Raw genomic sequence first — 18,136 nt, 5'->3', positions numbered from 1 at the left:
TCACATCAAAATATACCCTTATTACCTAACAACTGTCCATGTCAGTTTCTGTTGATTTTGTGCTCCTTTTTAAAATAATAATAATACAAAATGAAACAAAACGAATAAGAACAACAACAAAAAACAGGAAAGAAAAAAAAAACAGCATACAAGGTCTTGGGAAAAATAAATTACCGTTCGCAACAGTCCAGAGTTATCCCCAATAAAATATTAAAACAAGTCATTTTGATGAAAAATATAAAGTAAATAATTCAGATCAGTATCTGATCTAAGGAATCTATATTGCCGACTTTACAGAGTCTGATTATTAAAACCTACCAAAGAACACTGCTTGGAAATGGCAGCGTTATCATAGTTACATCCAGAGCACCCATTCAGTCACGCTTGGCAACGGATTTTCGAAGAGAAATATTTCAGATAAGTGCAGTAGCAGATATTCAGTCATTTGTTGTTGTTTTTTTCTCATTTTTTTGTTGTCTTTAAAAAATCCATTTTAGGGGGTCGGTCCACAAAATAAAAAATAAAAGACACTTTTCAAAAGATGCGATCTTTCAGATCAGACAGAGCAAAGAGTCATACGGAGATTTTTTTTCTTTTTTTTTTTCTTTTTTGAGGAGGGGGGGGTCTCCAATTCCTTTTTGTTTGGAATATTAAACCATGCGGTCCTCTTGGTACAATATGTGCGAAGCTTCGTGGATTCCACTTTTCTTCGTTCTGTAGTCATAGCGTAGGCTACAATTTTGTCTTTGTATCGGCTTGGATTATAAGTCCCTTCTTGCCTTTTTAATGCGTAAATGTCTGCTTCTGTTGTCTCAAAACACATCAATTACACGGTAAATAGAAGGTGAATTTGAAATATAGTCATTTCTTACACTTGGTTGTGTTTTTTCTTTTTTTTTCGTGTTCATGTTAGTGCGCCAAAATTACCTGATGGAACGAACTTGTTGTTGTCACCCTCTGGTCGCATGGTTCGCTCGGCCCAGTTACACTCGCATCTTTTAAGTAATCTACTAAAAAGTGACCCTGAAAGAAAGAGCAGACAGAGTCTTTTAGTTAAGACATTTGAGGGCCTGGGGTGCAGGTTATCGCAGCGTTTCTGGGGTGGGGTTGGGGAGGGGTGTTCTTGATTTTCTGGTAAAAAATATAAAACAAATCTGCAGTCTTATTTATATTCCCTCACAATCACAGTATCAAAAAATTTTGTTTTGTTTTTTCTTTTCTTTTTTCTATCTTGGTGACAGTCTGGGTCCTATCAGATAATTCACATATAAAACATTTTTAGGCTTGTCTACTGTCCTATGTCTCACTGAACATTCGTTTGCAGTCCATGGCGGGGGGCGGCGTATCTGCACTCACATTGCCGACCTGAGAGTACACATCCTCCGGCGTCTGCGGCACTCCCGGGGGCGTCATCCTTTTCTCTTTCTGCCTCCGATTGCAAAACCAGACTCTGACAACTTCTTTCTCCAACTGCAAGCTGTCAGCCAGAGAAGTTATCTCCTGGGCAGAGGGTTTTGGACATTTCAAGAAGTGACTTTCCAAAGCCCCCTTCACACTCACTTCGATCGAGGTGCGCTTCTTTCGTTTCCTGCCTTGCGCCGCTATCTTGTCGATGCTAGTGGGACTCCCGGTGGACGAATCAGCTTCCTCCAGCCATTTATTCAATAACGGCTTCAGCTTGCACATGTTTTTGAAGCTCAATTGGAGCGCTTCGAACCTGCAGATTGTGGTCTGAGAGAAGACATTTCCGTACAGGGTCCCCAAAGCCAAGCCGACGTCCGCCTGGGTGAAGCCCAGTTTGATCCGGCGCTGTTTGAACTGCTTGGCGAACTGCTCCAGGTCGTCGGAAGTCGGCGTGTCCTCGTCTGAATGCGGGTCGTGGCTGCTAACTCCGCCGTGGTGCGGCTGCTGATGGTGCTGATGCTGGTGGTGGTGATGGTGGTGATGGCTTCCGTGGTCGAGCTCCGGGGTGTCTCCTCGCACCAAACTCGGGTGCACCAAGCTCTGACTCCCCGGCGGACTCAGCATCCCGTTCACGGTGAAACCACCAGGCTGGGAATAAATCAGCGACTGTTGCTGCTGCTGTCCACCCGCTATCGAAGGGATGTGAGCCGCAGTGGTACCACCCCAAGCTCCTGGGTGTGTCTGGTGGGAACCAAGATGAGGGGGCCTGTGATGTAGCGCGGTGCCTGTGTGTAGATCGTCCCTGCCCGAATTATTTTTGACGTCCTGCTGCTGAGGGCTGCCCGTCATTCCAACGGGACTAGACGACCAAGGGGACCCGGCTTCTGCTGCTGCCACGGCGGCCGCAGCTGCAGCGGCGGCGGCGTGAGGCAGGGATGTCACCCACTGATGGGCATGGCTCAGCATATGACCCCCGTTGCTCGCCGCCATGGCACCCTGCATGAAGTCGCTCTGCACCATCTTTACTGTGGGATCTCCCCTGTACCCGCCGGACACCGAGGTTACGGCAGCGCTGCCCGGCTGCATACCACCTCCAGAGTCAGAATGGACGATCGAGCCTGACGATAGAATACTATTGCTGGGCAGATAGGGGTTGGAAGCCGCAGTGGCCATTCCGTTAACCCTTATGAATATGTCTCTTTATTATCCCCCCTCCCTCGTTTTATCTAACTTTCTTTTTTCAAGCAGGCAAATTCTAATCCATGAATTATTCACACTTTAAAAGTCTGGGTAGTATTCTGGCTCATACCATTGACTTGTTGTTGAAGACCAAAACGGAGGAGGACAGAAAACAAAGAATTTTGAGTTTCGTCAAATCCGCCCGGTTTTCTTTTCACAAAAATCATGTATTTAACAAACAATATGAATATGCATAAAATGGAAAGAAGAACTAGGATCCACGTTGATAAACGTTCAAGAAAGTCAGCACTTAGAAGCCCTTTGATACCCAGAACAGTCTTCAGAAAAGTTTGTTTTCAAATGTTAAATTAAAATAGATTTTTTTGTTGTTGTTTTGCCTGCAAACTTTTTGTGCCTGTGCAGCTTTTTGCACTCTCCACCCGAAAAAACTGAATCCTTTTTGAAGTTCCTCCTTGTTCAATGAAAAAAAAATTATATATATATATATAGAGATATATATATATATATATCGACGAAGGATCCTTTGCTCTTTTGCGATTTTGCCGCCAAGATTTTTCCTTTTTGTTTCCCCCCTTTCTTTAGCGTGTTCTTTTATTGTGCCGCAGACGCGTTCTCTTTGTTCTGTTTTGATGTATTTAAAGCTGCAAACCCCACTAACTCCAGCTGAAGTACAATCCGGTATTGCAGTGCACGGTGATAGTTGCAAGCTTTCTCTCTCATTCGCTCGCTCGTTCTCCCCCTCTTCCTCTCTGACAGTTCTCTCCGTTCCCTCCCTCAAAGCTCAGGGACACACGAATGTTTACCCTTTGCCAAGCGTGCGCACACCGTCCACATCTTTCCCCCAAATAGGAGGAAGTCGAGTCCAAGACTCCCGTTGATTGGTTACCAGCCGCGCGATTGACAAGCCTAGAAAGCCCAGCTTCAGGCGCACAGACCCCCCCTTCCGGCCGTTCCAATTGGTTGGTTTTTAATTTAGTCATAAATAAATAAATATATAAAAGTGGAAAAATAAATAAATAAAAAAGAAGAAAAAAAATCAGTAGAGCAGGGGCAATATGTCCCGGATCCTTTAACTCTTCATGAACTGCGAGGGAAAGTCTGAGTAAACAACGGGATCATTAAAAGAATGCAACATATATGATTAACCAAAATCATTATATTTGTAATGTTTGAAGGAAATTATTTATTCACAAGTAAACATAACCTTGCCACTACCTCGCTAAATCACCAGAGACATAACATATAAATAACTACTTGTTATGGCATGATGACAAACGTGTTTGTAGTAGAAAGATAATGCACAAAGAGTAGTCTCCAAGCTTACTGGAAGAGGATAGAATGAGTGTCAATAAAGTGTGACTCTATTTAGTAAATTTTGACTAGCCCATGGATTTCACCTGTCTATACCTTAGGATTATGTTATTTATTATTATTATTATTATTATTATTATTATTAGTTCATAAATCGTTCAATGAATGAATGAATTCACATTTATTGCAATTTCAAAGACAACTACGATGGCATTAATGGTGCATAATAAGACAAAGGTAAAATATGCAGACGTCCCCATTCACCGTATATAACGTTAATGCTCTGCATACAAGCTCGGCTTCTGAGGAGTTAACAGAAAGCGAGGAGTTTGAGAGATGCTTCCAAGCGGAAACGCAGCACACAGGCAACATCGCTGAACCACGGAAAAAGAGAAAGTGGCAACCAAAACAAGGGCAAATTGAGCAGTCCTTTGGGGATTTACAAGGAAAAAGCCCCACTTTTATCTCCGAGTAACTGAACCTATGACTGTCACGCCAAAACCATGAAGTGAAACTTTTCTCTCTGTCTCTCTCAAATGTATCACTGGGAAGGAAAAAGTCCTGTCAGTATACCCCCGCAATTTATGGATTGATCCAAAGCTGTAAATGAACGCCAAATACGTTACGGGCTAGAACCATTCTTAGTTGAAGCACGCTGCATTTGCGTGATACACAGGCGAGCGAGAGGGCGCACAGAATTTACACTGGATGCAAGGATGGTATTTTTTGTGCGTCAGGGGACCATTCGCACTCTGTGTGTACAGAGTAAAATGACAGTAAACCAAAGCTTTAAGGCTTTAGGATGGATAATGGCATGGTTTTATTCCAGAATGCCCATGCTTGTCTAATGAGGATGAAACACACAGTTAACTGAATAAAACGTGTATTAATAAAGGCAAAATCGTATTTCAGTACTCGCTATAATCTCATGATTTCATTTCCAGCATATTTTATTTGAATCAGTCTGTAAAACGGAGTGAGTCTCGTATGCATAAAATACAGAGGATAGGGCCGGTGCCACTGGGCCATCTTTTCATTAATATCGAGTGAGGGTTTTGTCTAAATTACCGCTATGCATTTCACAGTGCGCCCTTTCAAAGGACGTCTCAAGCGGTCCCCTGAAACGTGAGCGAGACTGTGAAAAAGAAGTCACTTTTCTTCCAAAACAGTGAAGAGAGGGAGAAAAAATATATATTTTTCAGATCTTCCGTTTCGAGTTCTGCCTTTCAGATTTTTCTTCATTAAAGTGATGCAATACTACTTATTTATTTGTTTATTTTGTGAGGTCTCCGCGTTCCCTGCTGTGGGGTTCATTTGTTTTGTCTGCAGAAACGAAAGGGGAAAAAATCTCCAAGTATAACAAGAGACGAACAGTTAGTGCTGATTTTCATTTGCATAAATTTTCATATATTTTAGTGAAAATAATAGCGGAGCCAAGGAGAGCTCCGCTCAGTTGTGTCAGAGGATAGGAAAATCTTAGGACGGACCGTTTCGAAGGAGGGCAGGCACAGGACTCCAGTCGTTAATTAAAGCTAAATAGAAAATGAATACTTGCCGTTTTCCTGAGCATTCGTGGATTTACAGATGGTAAGTACGCACATTACTTTGGTTTTGATGTATTGTCCTTAAAGGCTATGGGCTGTAGCCTACGTTGTAAAACATGAACACAGAAACGTTTTGAGCAAGGATATTTTGTTGGTAACAACATTTAATATAAAATTGTCATACGTACCATAGTTATATTAAGCAATACTCAAACATTTGTAAACAGTGATTCTCATCAACTATGTATGTGTGTATGTATGTAAGTATGTAGCTATGTATGAGTGCGTATGTGTGCATGTGTGCGCGCACACACACACACACACACACACACACATACATGCTTACACACACACACACATACATACATACATACATACACACACAAACTAAAAATCAATATGTAGGCATATAGGCTACTTTATGCTGGCTTTCGCATGGAGCCTCCGGTATATAAATAGCGAACAGACGGTTGAGCAGCGCAGTTTTGTAGTGAATGTCCACTGGAGAAAGCGCAATCAATCACGTCTTCGCAGGGCACCCTTCGTTTGAATTCTCCGGAGGAGTCGCTTACAAGTGGATTTCAAGTTGTTAACATATATCGATCCCTAACTGCTGTTCTTCGACTTTGTTAATGAAGTTTCATAACTAAATCAACCAAAAAAAAAAAAAAAAAAAAACATTTTCGTGCCAAAACTACCAAACTATATGCTTTCTAATACTGGCCAGCAGGCCTCATTAAAATGGGCGCTACACTAATTTATCACGTGCAGGATTTATACTCTCAGTATGTGCATTCAGTAGCCTAAATACATTAATGCATGGAATATTATAAATGATCTACATATAGTATAACCTCACTACATTGTATAATCGTTTTAAGCTTTTGTATATTAGCTACAGAGTTACAGGACACTAACAGAGCCACGAGGGACTTACCTACACTACAAGAGATAAGGAGGGCGTTCGCTCTGATTGTGCTTCTTTCTCGGTGAACAAAATTTAAACGATTAATAATCATCTCTACCAAAGAAGCCCATTCTGTGTAGCCTACCTAGCGACACTACACTTACAGACGATGATCCCAGAAGGTGTCATATTTTAGCTTGCATGCGTGTGAGCCGAGCGGACACTTTGTAGTTGATTTTAAGTTTGTTCACTTTCTCGGTTTTTTTCTCACGGGTTAACTTTGTGTGCCCTCTTTGGCGCAGATGCCACCTCGCGCAGCCCCGCGAAGATCGTTTGTTTCATTGATGAGGAAACATTTCTGAACCCAGCATTACGGTTGCCATGGTGAGCCGAATAAAAGAGGGAACACTAGTCGCATTAAGCTATATGTTTGTGCACTGGAGTCGAGATGAAAGAACTCCCGGAGAAGCCAAGATGATCTTGCAGACATCCAAACTATCAAACCAAACTCGCTGCTATCTATTAGAAGTACATTTATCCAAAATGTCTTGGCCTATTTCAGCTAGAAATCAATTATTATTGATGCAGGTGTAATAATGACACATTTCGGCAAACTTTAAAAAAAGGGAGAAAAAAGAGAAAACCTTATATTCATTGTTGTTAGAGTAGAGCATGGGAATATGACCAGCAGGGGTCGCGCTTTGTTGTGATCCCAACAGTGGTAAGTAGTAATGGTAGTATTGTGCAGTTTATGACATTTTTTATTTGCTTTTTGAAAGAGACAACTTGGTAAACATGAGAGAGAAAAATGAAGGGAATATAAACCATCTACAGTAATATTAGATATTTATCAAATAAATCCAAATTATAGCAATGTGATTTGCCCTTCCCAGTATAATATAGGAGCACCAAATGGGAATGTTTACAGAGACCTAGTTAACATAATCAAATGCTTTAAACGTACGTTCACTTCGGTAAATTATTATTTCGAAGTTAAATACTATTTTAAATCAATATAGTTTTTAAAATGCATTTGGCAAGGCCAACAGCATGAAGGATAGCCAACATTGATGTGCAAATGTAGTTATAATAAATTATAATAAAGCTAGGATAAAGCAAACTATCAAATTATTTTACCGAAATTAAAATAAATAAAAAACACACGAGAAAAGAAAAGTTGGTTTAATTAGGCCAAGTTTTCATGAAGGCTATTTGTGCACAACGGACTCCGAGGTTGGTCTTGCATCTGAGCTAAATTAGGAATAATACAAATAGATAGTATGCACAAAAAGCTAGGCATATCTCGAAAAAGAGCAAAGATTAAATCATCATGGAAATAAACACTTAAACATGTCTGCAGGTTCATTCATTTCCAACCACCACAATGTATCATATGAAAATGTAGGATACCTAATAATGTAATAATTATGAAATGTAAGAAAATGAATGCTAATAATTTATGTTTTCCGTGAAAGTGCCTTAGCTGAGAAGTCGTGCAGTGCTGTACCACATTTTAGAAAGGCTAACGTTATTCGGCTATTAACAGACGTGCATTGATTTTATATCATACATGCAGTGGCTTTTTATGTTTAATAGAAAGCATTTGAATGAAAGTCATTATTAGTGATGAATGTTCTGTTCAATTTTCTTCTTGAAGTTGCAATGTTAACCGTATCAAAACCAAGTGTGAACTCCCTAAGAAATGCTAATCTCACGCGGATAGTAGACTATTCACTATCCACGCTCGAGCAGTTATTTAAATTATTTACAGAAAATGCGCTGCAGCCTACTCTTCCAATAATGCAAATAAAACCATCGCTCCAAATGCTGTTGGCCACTGCCAGTTAGGCCGACTCCTAGATAGGCCTGTTTGCCACGGCTAGTTGCCGCTGCTAGTAGTAACCGTGGTAGTTGTAGAATTAGTGATAGCTTCGTAGCTAATAGCTAACTATACCAATAACGATAGCACAAACAGCAACGTCAACAATGAAGAATGATGATGGTGGTGACAGGAAATATTTTAGCAGTAGGCCACATTGTTATAATTGTATGCATTTTATTATTTATTTTAGCCGTAATTAAACGCACCTTGTGCATAGTAATGCTCCCCCTTAGTTCATAACCGCAATGAATGATGGCCCACATCTTTCATTCAGTGTTTTTTTTTAATGTATTATTATTATTATTATTATTATTATTATTATTATTGTTGTTGTTGTTGTTGTTGTTTGCATTTAAAAAATGTCTCTATACACGGAATAATTGAAATACTGTGGTCTACTAATGGAAGTCAGTGTTTACAGTTATCTCACGCAACTTCACTTACTACTTTTTTCACATTTTGGTAGCCCCTTCAATCTAGAATCCAACAATCCAAATCCACGTCAAAGTTCTTACGCGGAGGCCTACAATCTACTGTATAATATCGGCGTTACTAATCACAATCAGTGCTTCCACAATTATAAAAGGAACATGTTATAAATACTAATTTTAGAATAGATATTGGTATTTTTATATGTCAGATAATTACTAACGATAACTCACTTGCACAAAGGGCGATTAGTAGAAGAGGATCAAAGAGAAGAGTAATGACAATTGAAGCAGGACTTGCCTCGTGTCTTGCCGTCAGGGCATCATTGTTGAGCAGGAATGTCGGGACACAATTCTCGCCTGCACTTCCTCCATAACCTCGCATTAAATTAAAATGCATTGTATACAATATATACGCAAGGCGCAATTGTTTCCATTTTTCTTAGTTGTTCCGCATGCGTTGTCGTGTATTATTATGATTGAAGTCTGCCGTTGAGATTACGTGACTATGGCCTACCTAGGTAAAATAAAATTAATTAAGCGGAATCTCTGATAAAGTTAGCCTGTTATTACATTTTTTTTAAATTTAATTACTCGCACACAAGTTTTAATTACACTTACAGAACGTGTAATTCATCCTGTTCACTTGCTCCACATATATGCTAATCAGAAAGCACGTTAATAACATGTGTTCTGTGTTCACGGCTGGCCTAATGAAATTGATTTAGATTATAACTTCGAACGTTTTAAGGGTAATGTACTCTATTAATGAAATGACATATAAGGAATATTGCATGCATAATCAGGAATCTCAATTTTGACAATGCGTATAGCATATCAACACATCGTAATTCAAACGAATGCACAACACAGTAGTAGCACACACGTTTACGTGTGTGAGAGAGAGAGAGAGAGAGAGAGAGATCACTTGCAGAGTCTTTGAGTCTGAATTTAAAGTCAAAGCCTCTCATTTTTGACAGTGTGCATCTCCTGGCCCATCCTTCTCTCTGAACAGAGAGGTTCAAAGCAGGATGTGAAGTACAGCACATCATTTACTTAGAAAAATGCCTGTGTGTGAGATCTGCTATGGCATGAAGTTAAATCCTCCATTATTCATAAACATATGAGCTGCCGCATATTGATTGCTTTTCTTTCTTGTTTTATTCTTCTTCTTTCTATTGGAAATCAATGTAAATATCATAATTTGCTTTTAATGGATGTCCAGATAGGTGGGGAAAGATAAAAGTGTCTCTGTGAAGGATGCAGCTTGCACTGCAGAGGTGGACATTTCACAGATATTTTGGTTTCTAGAGAATGTGACAGCCTAGCGACGCTGTAACGAATGGCAGCGGTGCAGATGTGGTAAAGTTCTCAAATAATGTGGGACAGGTATGTAGGGGCTGCTTCATCTTCCAAACCGACCTGTCACAGCAGAGAGACCTGCTGTAGACTGTCCTCTCTGCGTAGCCCCGAAACCCTCACAGTCACACTCTCGATGACTGCTCGTTTCGGGGATCCTCACAGCAAAACAAGTTCATTCCACTCCAATAGTTTACACGAGTCCAGAAAGTGAAACACTCTATCAGAATACAATGTGCTGTATCAGAGGTGGTTAGTTTCATGCGTGGAAATATACTAGATGAATGGATACATGTTGGTTTTCAGCACCTAATGTGTACGCTATACATTGGGAATGAGCAGAACTTAAAAAACATAATTTTTTGAATATACATATATATATATGTTTATTTATTTTATTTGTAAAATAATAATTCCTTTCAGTGAATTCACAAAGTTAAGAGTCTGCCTTTTGCAGACTTGAACTAGAATGCTGAAATCTGGCGAGGGATAGGAAGAGTCTCTGGGACCCTCTCTTTTCTACAAGATTTAGCCGTGGTGTGGGTGGAGGGGAGGGTGTGCAGAATGCAATAGTCGCTGCTGTGTTTTTGTTTGTCAAACAGGGCCGATTCCCCCAGGAGTACGGCTGCTGGCCCTCCCTGCCCAGGATTACATTAATCAAAGTATTTATTTCCCCAGAGAATCACGGCACAAATCACGCCAAATCCCAATAAAATTGGATCACAGAGGAACCGAACACTTTAAGTAACCCTGCTCCTGTTTTTTTAGTTTATTTATTTATTTTTCTTTGATTCCCATGCTAAGAAAGGAGGAGCATCCACACCCTCTACTTTTCGCAACATTGCCACTGTACAGCGTGGCACTCAGAATAGTCTATTCGACACAGAAAGTAAGGATTGGAACAGACAAAGGTGTCCCAGAGAAGCCACTCGACAGTAGGTACTGGGTTCACATTTGAAACACCCACAATCACCTCTGCTGGGTATTTGTTTCAAACAGAGAGAGGTACACACACACACACACACACACACACTCACACACACACATATAAACCCACACAACACATGCGTGCGTACACACATACGTGCATACAGGCACATATACATCAATCCAACACAAATGTACACACGCACACATAGGCGTAGATTTCGGGGGGGACGCAGGGGATACGTCCCCCTCAATATTTAGAACATGTGCATTTGTCCCCCCCCCAATAAAAACATGAAAGAAGCATTTCCACCATAAATTGATGCAGAAAAGGCACAATTTGGTGCATAAAAATTCACCAGAATGCAGGAAATGAAATATATGAGGCTCAAAATTTCCTGGGGGAGGAACCCCAGACCCCCCGCTTAATGTGTCCCCACCAATGTTCAAACGAAACCTACGCCACTGCACGCACACATGCAGTATACACACTCAACGTACCGTGCACAACACACACACACTCACACACATATACACTCATCCAGCGTACATACACACACGCACACACACACACACACACACACACAAAAGTACCCTCCAATGTCCATTGGGTTCAGATGGAAAGACAATCACAAGGTGACTCGCTGATATGCACACACAGTCACTCTTCAGACCGAGCTGGATTCAGATGCAAACTTGCCCTCGTACCTCTCTCTTTCTCTCTCTCGAAACGTGAACAGAAATAATTGGCCGGAATGATTTGTGTCCAATAGTTTTATTTTAAACAAAGGCAAGTCTTGTACCGTGATGAAGTGGGGGAAACAAAACTATATATTTTTTTATAACTTGCGCGGAACAATTGCGCGTGATTTAGTGGGAGTAAAAGGCAACGCGAGCGGCCTGCTCCATAAATCAGAGCTATGTTTACAGCGAAGCAGGCTGTGACGCTGCAATAAATACTGCGCGCAATACGCTGCCCATTACAGGTAATGCAAATACAATAATAGAGCTGTAATTTTTCTTATGTGTTTCTTTGGCATAGCGGGCTCTCCTGTTTGATATTCATGAAGGAAATGGGAGGGTGTTACAGTCCTTATAGTGCCGCGTTCGAACACAAATTCCCTCTACCTGCTTTCGTTCCAATCAGGGAGAAATGATGGCCTGGCTGCTCTGTGAGAATGGAGAAAAAAAAATATCCTTTATTTCCGGCACGTTGAGGTATCAGAGACAATGCGGAGGGCTGCACCTAGCCACACCATCGTGAGAGGAATCCTATCGCGAGCGCATGTGGTCAAATGTTTCGACACCGCATGCACTACGAACACATACTTTATTATGACCTATACTTCAACTTTTATGTGCCGTGGGATCGCACATTAAAGCAAAAGAACAAGCTCTGAATGTGAGCTCCTCACTGGATCAAACGCGTACAGAACATTGTTGCGCTGCGCTAGGGAGCTTATGTATCTAATATCATTTTCCTGAGTATTGTGCACAAAAAACTCCAGCTTCATATATGGTAATGAAGAGCACAATTACTACCAAGACTGATTGGATGTTGCAATAAGAAGTCAATACGTGGCAGAGGTTGACAAAATTGATGTCTCCACAGTTGTGTGGGGTACGTGCGGCATTAGAGACGGTGGTATTGCCTTCATGTCTGTGTTTATGTTTTGTGGGGGGGGGGGGGGGAGGGCATTAGAGTAATTTGTGGTTTATGTGTGTGGGCAGGCACCTATGATTCTATTAGACGCGGGCTGATTTGCTAGCCGCTAATGCACCGAACGCTTTAACGCACGTTATTTGTTTTTTTTCCGTGTTCGCTCGCCCCGGCCGCCGCGTCTCGGGGCTTTTGTGTTTCTCCCTTTCAGGGCCCGCCCCCGGCCCCCGTCCCCGTCCCCTTGCCAACGGACGGTGGCGTTACCGCGCCTCCGGAGCGGGGTCCGTGGGTTTCGGACCCCCGAGCTCCCTCTCGCCCAATCTCACGCTCCTCTCCCCGATGACAGGAAGCTGCCTTTTTTCACCTTTCAAACCCTCCCCCCCCCGGCGACAAGTAGCGCCCTTTTTCCATCTATACCAACCCAATCCACAGAGAATGTGCGAGAGAGAGAGACAGAGAGAGAGAGAGAGGATGTGCAGCGGTTTGATTTGCATGATGGCAGCGTGTGAGGTCACCCGACGTGCGTGTGCGCGGGGCCGTGCTTTAGACTTTAATGCCACGCCGCGTCGCCGAGCGCGGACAGCAGTGAAGGTCACGCAGTAAGCGGGTTTTTTAACGAAGGAAAAAACGCTCACCGTATTCGTCGGGTATAAACTCAAACACACGCATAACAGTCTTCTTGGATCTCTAAGCAGAGACACCAGAGGAGAGCATTGAATAACCTCATGCATTTGTATTCATATCAAATTAAGGGTTCCTCCCTCATTGTAGAAATGCTTCCCGGCTTGGGATACAGAGCGTGGATCCTATTTTAGAGGTTTTCGGTGGAAGCGCTGAGAGTTGACCATCACCGATACTCTGTTCCTGCTGCTCTTTTTTGATCGGAGAAGAAGCAGGGGGAAGACTTCATGAGATGAACACCTCTCACACACACATTCATACACAGCAGCCAACGTACGCATTACAAGTGTGCACCGGTGACCTACCCCACAGGCCCAAAGAGTGTACCATATTCTGGCCATTTTGCTTCAAATTAAACCACGCAGAGTATATTTCCATAGAGAAATGGGCAGTTCACTACCTTTTCAGATTTTTTAACTCCTACCATCGCAAAAATCCAATGCATTTTTTTTTTGTTTTTACTGATTGCATCTCTCCTACGCCACAGCAAAAGGTATTATACAAGCAGAATGCAACAGATCCAGTGTGCTTGAACAGAACCAAGGTTATTTGCTCTGTTTCCAGAGGACAAATCCAAAATGACACAGCCTTTCACGATGACAGGAGCCATTTTACTGCACATTAGGCAAACAACACCTCCGATAACTGATAAGAACACACACAAGTTGATACATTATTCATTTGTTTAGCAGATACTAGGGTGACTTACGTAGCTTCTGTTTTACATATTATTTATTTCTACACCTGCATATTTACAGTTCAGGAGCCTCAATGGAAAACAATATAGCTAGGATTTGAACCCAAGACCTATGGTACAGAAGTTTGCACCCCATCCCGTAACATAACTAGCGCTGAAATGTTAGCTCTTGCCGGTGCGTGTGAAACAGGTTTTGCTGCGTGGGTCACGCAGTGGTGGGAGGGGGCGCGGCTTGGCTTCCTTCAGGTTGAGAAATACGCTCTCTCTCCGCTCCCATCGCCTCCTCATCTTAAGTTATGGAAATAGGGGCGGCGATGATTCACACAGATTAAGCGAAAAGCGATGAGGTTACGGGAACGCTTTGGACAAGCGGCGTCCCGTCGGCGTCCCGCGGGAATCCATCACGGGCAGAACGCAGGGAGAGGAAGGGCCTCTTCATCATTCACGTCTGACTGATAGAGCAAGGGAAGGCGCAACATTATTAAAAAAAAAGCACAGTTCGATGCAAACTAACGCCGTGTTATTCACTGGAACTTTTTAAATGGAATCGCGCAGATAAAATTCCGGACGAGTGCGCGCGCGGTAAGGTCCCCACTAAATGGCAGGAGCGTCGCCGTTCCCACCGCCCTTATCTGCATCGGTAACGTAGTGGCGAGAAAAACGCGGCCTTCAATTAAAATAAAAAAAGGGCTCAAAGCAGACGCGGGCGGGGTCGTGTCCGCCGCGGTCCGCGCGTTGTTTCGCCCGTTCTGCCTACCCCCGCTGCTCTCGGCCGGCCCGAAATGGCCTCGCTGTGACAGCGCGTGAATGCAGCCCGCGTCGACTGCGGTTCATGCGCGCTTGTGATGCGGAGCTGCAAGGGTTTTCTGTCTTTGTTGGGCTAGTTCTCTACGAGTGGTTCAGTCAGACGGTGGGAAAGGACCCCTTGATCAGAACCACAGCTCAGACCTGCGCTCTTCTACAAAACCTTGAGTAGTTCCCTCTTTAATATAGTTTCTAACCTCATTGCTTCTGGTTGTTAAACATACTTAAATATATATGAATATCTCCTTCATTTGACGTTGTACTGTATGTATTATTAGTGGGACATCATTTATAGACATTGCTTTGATCATAGGTCTTGGTAAATTGGTACATAATCCTATGTTGCTGATGGTATTGTTTCAAAAGCCCATTTTAAATGTTAAGCTACTTACAGCCTTTTTCCCACCTTTTTTTCTTCCAGCATTATGATGTATGGCAAATGAAAAAAGATTGAGTTTGTCTCATCAGGGGACAGATTCAGAGTTCCTCTGCCGCCTCTTTTCTCCTTCTTACTGTCTTTGAATATCGCACCTGTGTACTGCAGTTCAATGAAGAACACATACAGAGAGAGCATAGTCTTTGTTGTGGTGTTTCTGTGGAGTTTAGACGAACGGGCATCGGATCCGGTGGATTGGCCAAGGGCGAGGTAACGCAACCTCGATGTGAATTCTGGTGGTGCCGTATAAAACCTGAAAACGATGGGTTTTTAAAAAAAATTAAAGCTTCATGAACAAGTGATTTTGATGTGTACCTCTCTTTCCACCCCCACCCTCTCCCACACCCCCCCCTCGCACACCCAAACCTGCAGATGCAGCACGGTCCCCTGATCTCCCTCTCGCCCGAAGCAAGGCCTCCTGGGTATGGCAGACTCAGCCACCGAGGCGGAGAGTGACCACGGCTCCCCCGCTCCTGCTTCTTCTTCGTCAGTGGAGAAATATGCAGTTCTTCTGGAGCATCGCTGCTGCAGGCTGTTTTCTTTGGGAGACTATAAAGATATGCAAATGCAGCAGTTAAAATGAAGGGAAAAGTAGAAAGAAAAAGACTTGCACATTTTGTATTTGTCTTCCTGGTAGTGGTGAGAGTTCATTCTGCAGGAGATTGCAAGAGTTTACCGTTGACTTAGTTTTAGAGAGAAAGCGAGGGTGAGAGAGAGAGAGAAAGAGAGAGATAGAGAGAGAGAGACAGAGAGAGACAGAGGCAGAGAGAGAGAGCAGCCCAGGTAGAACAGCAGGAAATTAAAGATATTTTCAAAGCCTCAGTTTGCCTCAGCCCCAGATTTTCTATTTTTGTTGTGGCCTAGCTCCAAAGGGAAATAAATAAATAAATAAAATAGACAGACAAGGATATGAAATTTCTCTTCCATCACCGGTAACAGGCCTGTACATACATGACGCTGGGTGTTTAAGACGGAGTGAGATTGATGTGCACGAGCTCGGCACGATTGGTACATGTTTGGGGGTGCTTATCCTGAGAGCCCAGGGTGTAAGGGGTGTGCTAAAGTCAAAGCTGCAGTAAACAGATCCATCTCAATGCAACACAGAAAACGTCCTTTCCCCAGCTGTGACTCCAAACCACGAGGAGATTTACTCAGAGAAAACAATTTTTATTGTTTTCTCTGCATTTGTTTAATTGAATAAAGAGTAAGCATTATACTTAGATAATAATAATAATAATAATAATAATAATAATAATAATAATAATAATGCAAACTTTCTAATTGTGAAAAGCCATTCCATCCAATTGGTCTTGTATAAATAAATAAATGTATTCTTCGTATACGTGTAGTACTTTGTGTATTTCTGAGGTTAATGGCTGATACTCATTTTAAATTTGCAACAACTAAAAACCAATATGTTTCTGGAATTGAAGCTCAGGAATGATGTGCTTCTTGTGCATTATGTTAGATTTTATTGATTGATCATGATCTTGGTTTTTCTAAACCCGTCTGCCTGGGTTTTTTTCTTATTTTTTTTTCTTCTTCTCAAAACGAAAAACAAACAAAAAAAAAGTTTAATAATAAGTAAAATGTCAAATAAAATGTTACTCTATGTACCTTATGCAGTCCATTAAATCTGCTATACTCCCGATTTTTTATTCATTAGCATTAGTAGAAGGAACACCATGTGACTTTTGTGATCTCATCTGGGCCCATATGCGGGCTGGAAATGAATGGAGAAGGCAGTGTCAGTGGAGACAGAACATACCGTACTACTGCTAAACTGCAGACATTCATAAACGCCATGAACTGGCAGGACTTTAGCCACCTGTGGTGCCTCCAGTTACTCACTCAATTCAGCAGGACTGTTTGGCCTGTGCTGCTGGTAATTCAGTGACTGTGCAAAGTTTGACTTGTACGATTTGTCTCTGAATATTTCTAAATAACTATATATAATTATATATCCACTTACATACATGCACTCAAGGCATGCATACATGCACAGAAACAAACACACACATACATATGAATTTGATGAACTTGCACACTTTTAAAAGTTTTTTTCAATATTTAACTTGGTGGAGGAGAGTATTTCGTGCTGACAAATATTTGCGTGCCGTTTGTATTTTTCTCCGAAAGAATGAAGGGGAGACGTGCATAAAGAGGGCCCATCTGCTTGTGCACCGCTCCGTCCGTCACGCGTTTCTGGTGACGCCCCGAGAGGCCCGCCCCTCGCGCCTTTAATTGTCCAGTTAGATCGCGCCTGGAAAGGGTGACACCCCGGGCCCTCGGGCTCAGAAGGGGTTCAGTATCTGAAGGGCTTCCAACAAACGGGCCTTTCAGCGCCGACGACAGCCGGAACGGGCCCTGGACAAACACTGAGGCCCTCCTTGTGTCGCCAGACACCACGGATGAATTCCCTTTTATCTCCCAGAGTTCAGTTATAAAAAAAAAAAAAGAAAAAATTGAAAAAAAAAAAAAAACTAGCCCTTTCCTGCAGTCCTCAAACCGTGCTCCGTGTAGTGGAGCAAGAAGAAGAGAGGAAGAGAAAGAAAGAGAAAGAGGAGAGAGGGGAGAGTAAGAAAGGCAAATTCTCTCTTTCTCAAATAGAGAGAGGTTGACTGTTATTACTATTGTTATTGTTGTTGTTGTTATTGTTGTTTATATTGTAAACAATAGGCTTAGCTAATATGTACATAAAAAATGTCACGCCAATAAATAATATTTGAAATTGAATTGAGAGAGAAAGAGAGGGGTAAATTCTCACTCGTCAGAAATGGGAAGCACACAGAGAGGAAGATGTGCGGTATTCTCCTGACTGCTCAGCTTCACCTCTGTGTGTCCTTGATCTCCTTGCTGCTCAGGGTGCCAGGACAAAGCCAGCCAATCCCAGCTC

General features: G+C 42.2%; 1 protein-coding gene and 1 long non-coding RNA gene across 2 annotated transcripts; one reads left to right on the top strand and one right to left on the bottom strand.

The window, feature by feature from the left end:
• Positions 1 to 874: 874 nt before the first annotated feature.
• Positions 875 to 3,432, bottom strand: LOC135250327 (POU domain, class 3, transcription factor 3-B). Its single transcript, XM_064326519.1, has 2 exons — positions 1,357 to 3,432; positions 875 to 1,023 (listed from the first exon to the last, which is right to left on the bottom strand). The coding sequence occupies exons 1-2, from the start codon at positions 2,575 to 2,577 to the stop codon at positions 910 to 912; spliced, it is 1,335 nt and encodes a 444-aa protein (XP_064182589.1). The 5' UTR covers positions 2,578 to 3,432; the 3' UTR covers positions 875 to 909.
• Positions 3,433 to 4,108: 676 nt separating this feature from the next.
• On the top strand, positions 4,109 to 16,582 carry LOC135250326 (uncharacterized). The gene is made up of 2 exons (XR_010328903.1): positions 4,109 to 5,502; positions 15,613 to 16,582. It is a non-coding gene; the product is annotated as an uncharacterized LOC135250326 (long non-coding RNA).
• The last annotated feature ends 1,554 nt before the right edge of the window (positions 16,583 to 18,136 follow it).

This window comes from Anguilla rostrata, chromosome 3 (assembly GCF_018555375.3).
Source record: "Anguilla rostrata isolate EN2019 chromosome 3, ASM1855537v3, whole genome shotgun sequence".
Taxonomy (NCBI): domain Eukaryota; kingdom Metazoa; phylum Chordata; class Actinopteri; order Anguilliformes; family Anguillidae; genus Anguilla; species Anguilla rostrata.
The sequence above is the reverse complement of the archived record's forward strand: the minus strand, read 5'-3'. Positions and strand labels throughout refer to the sequence as shown.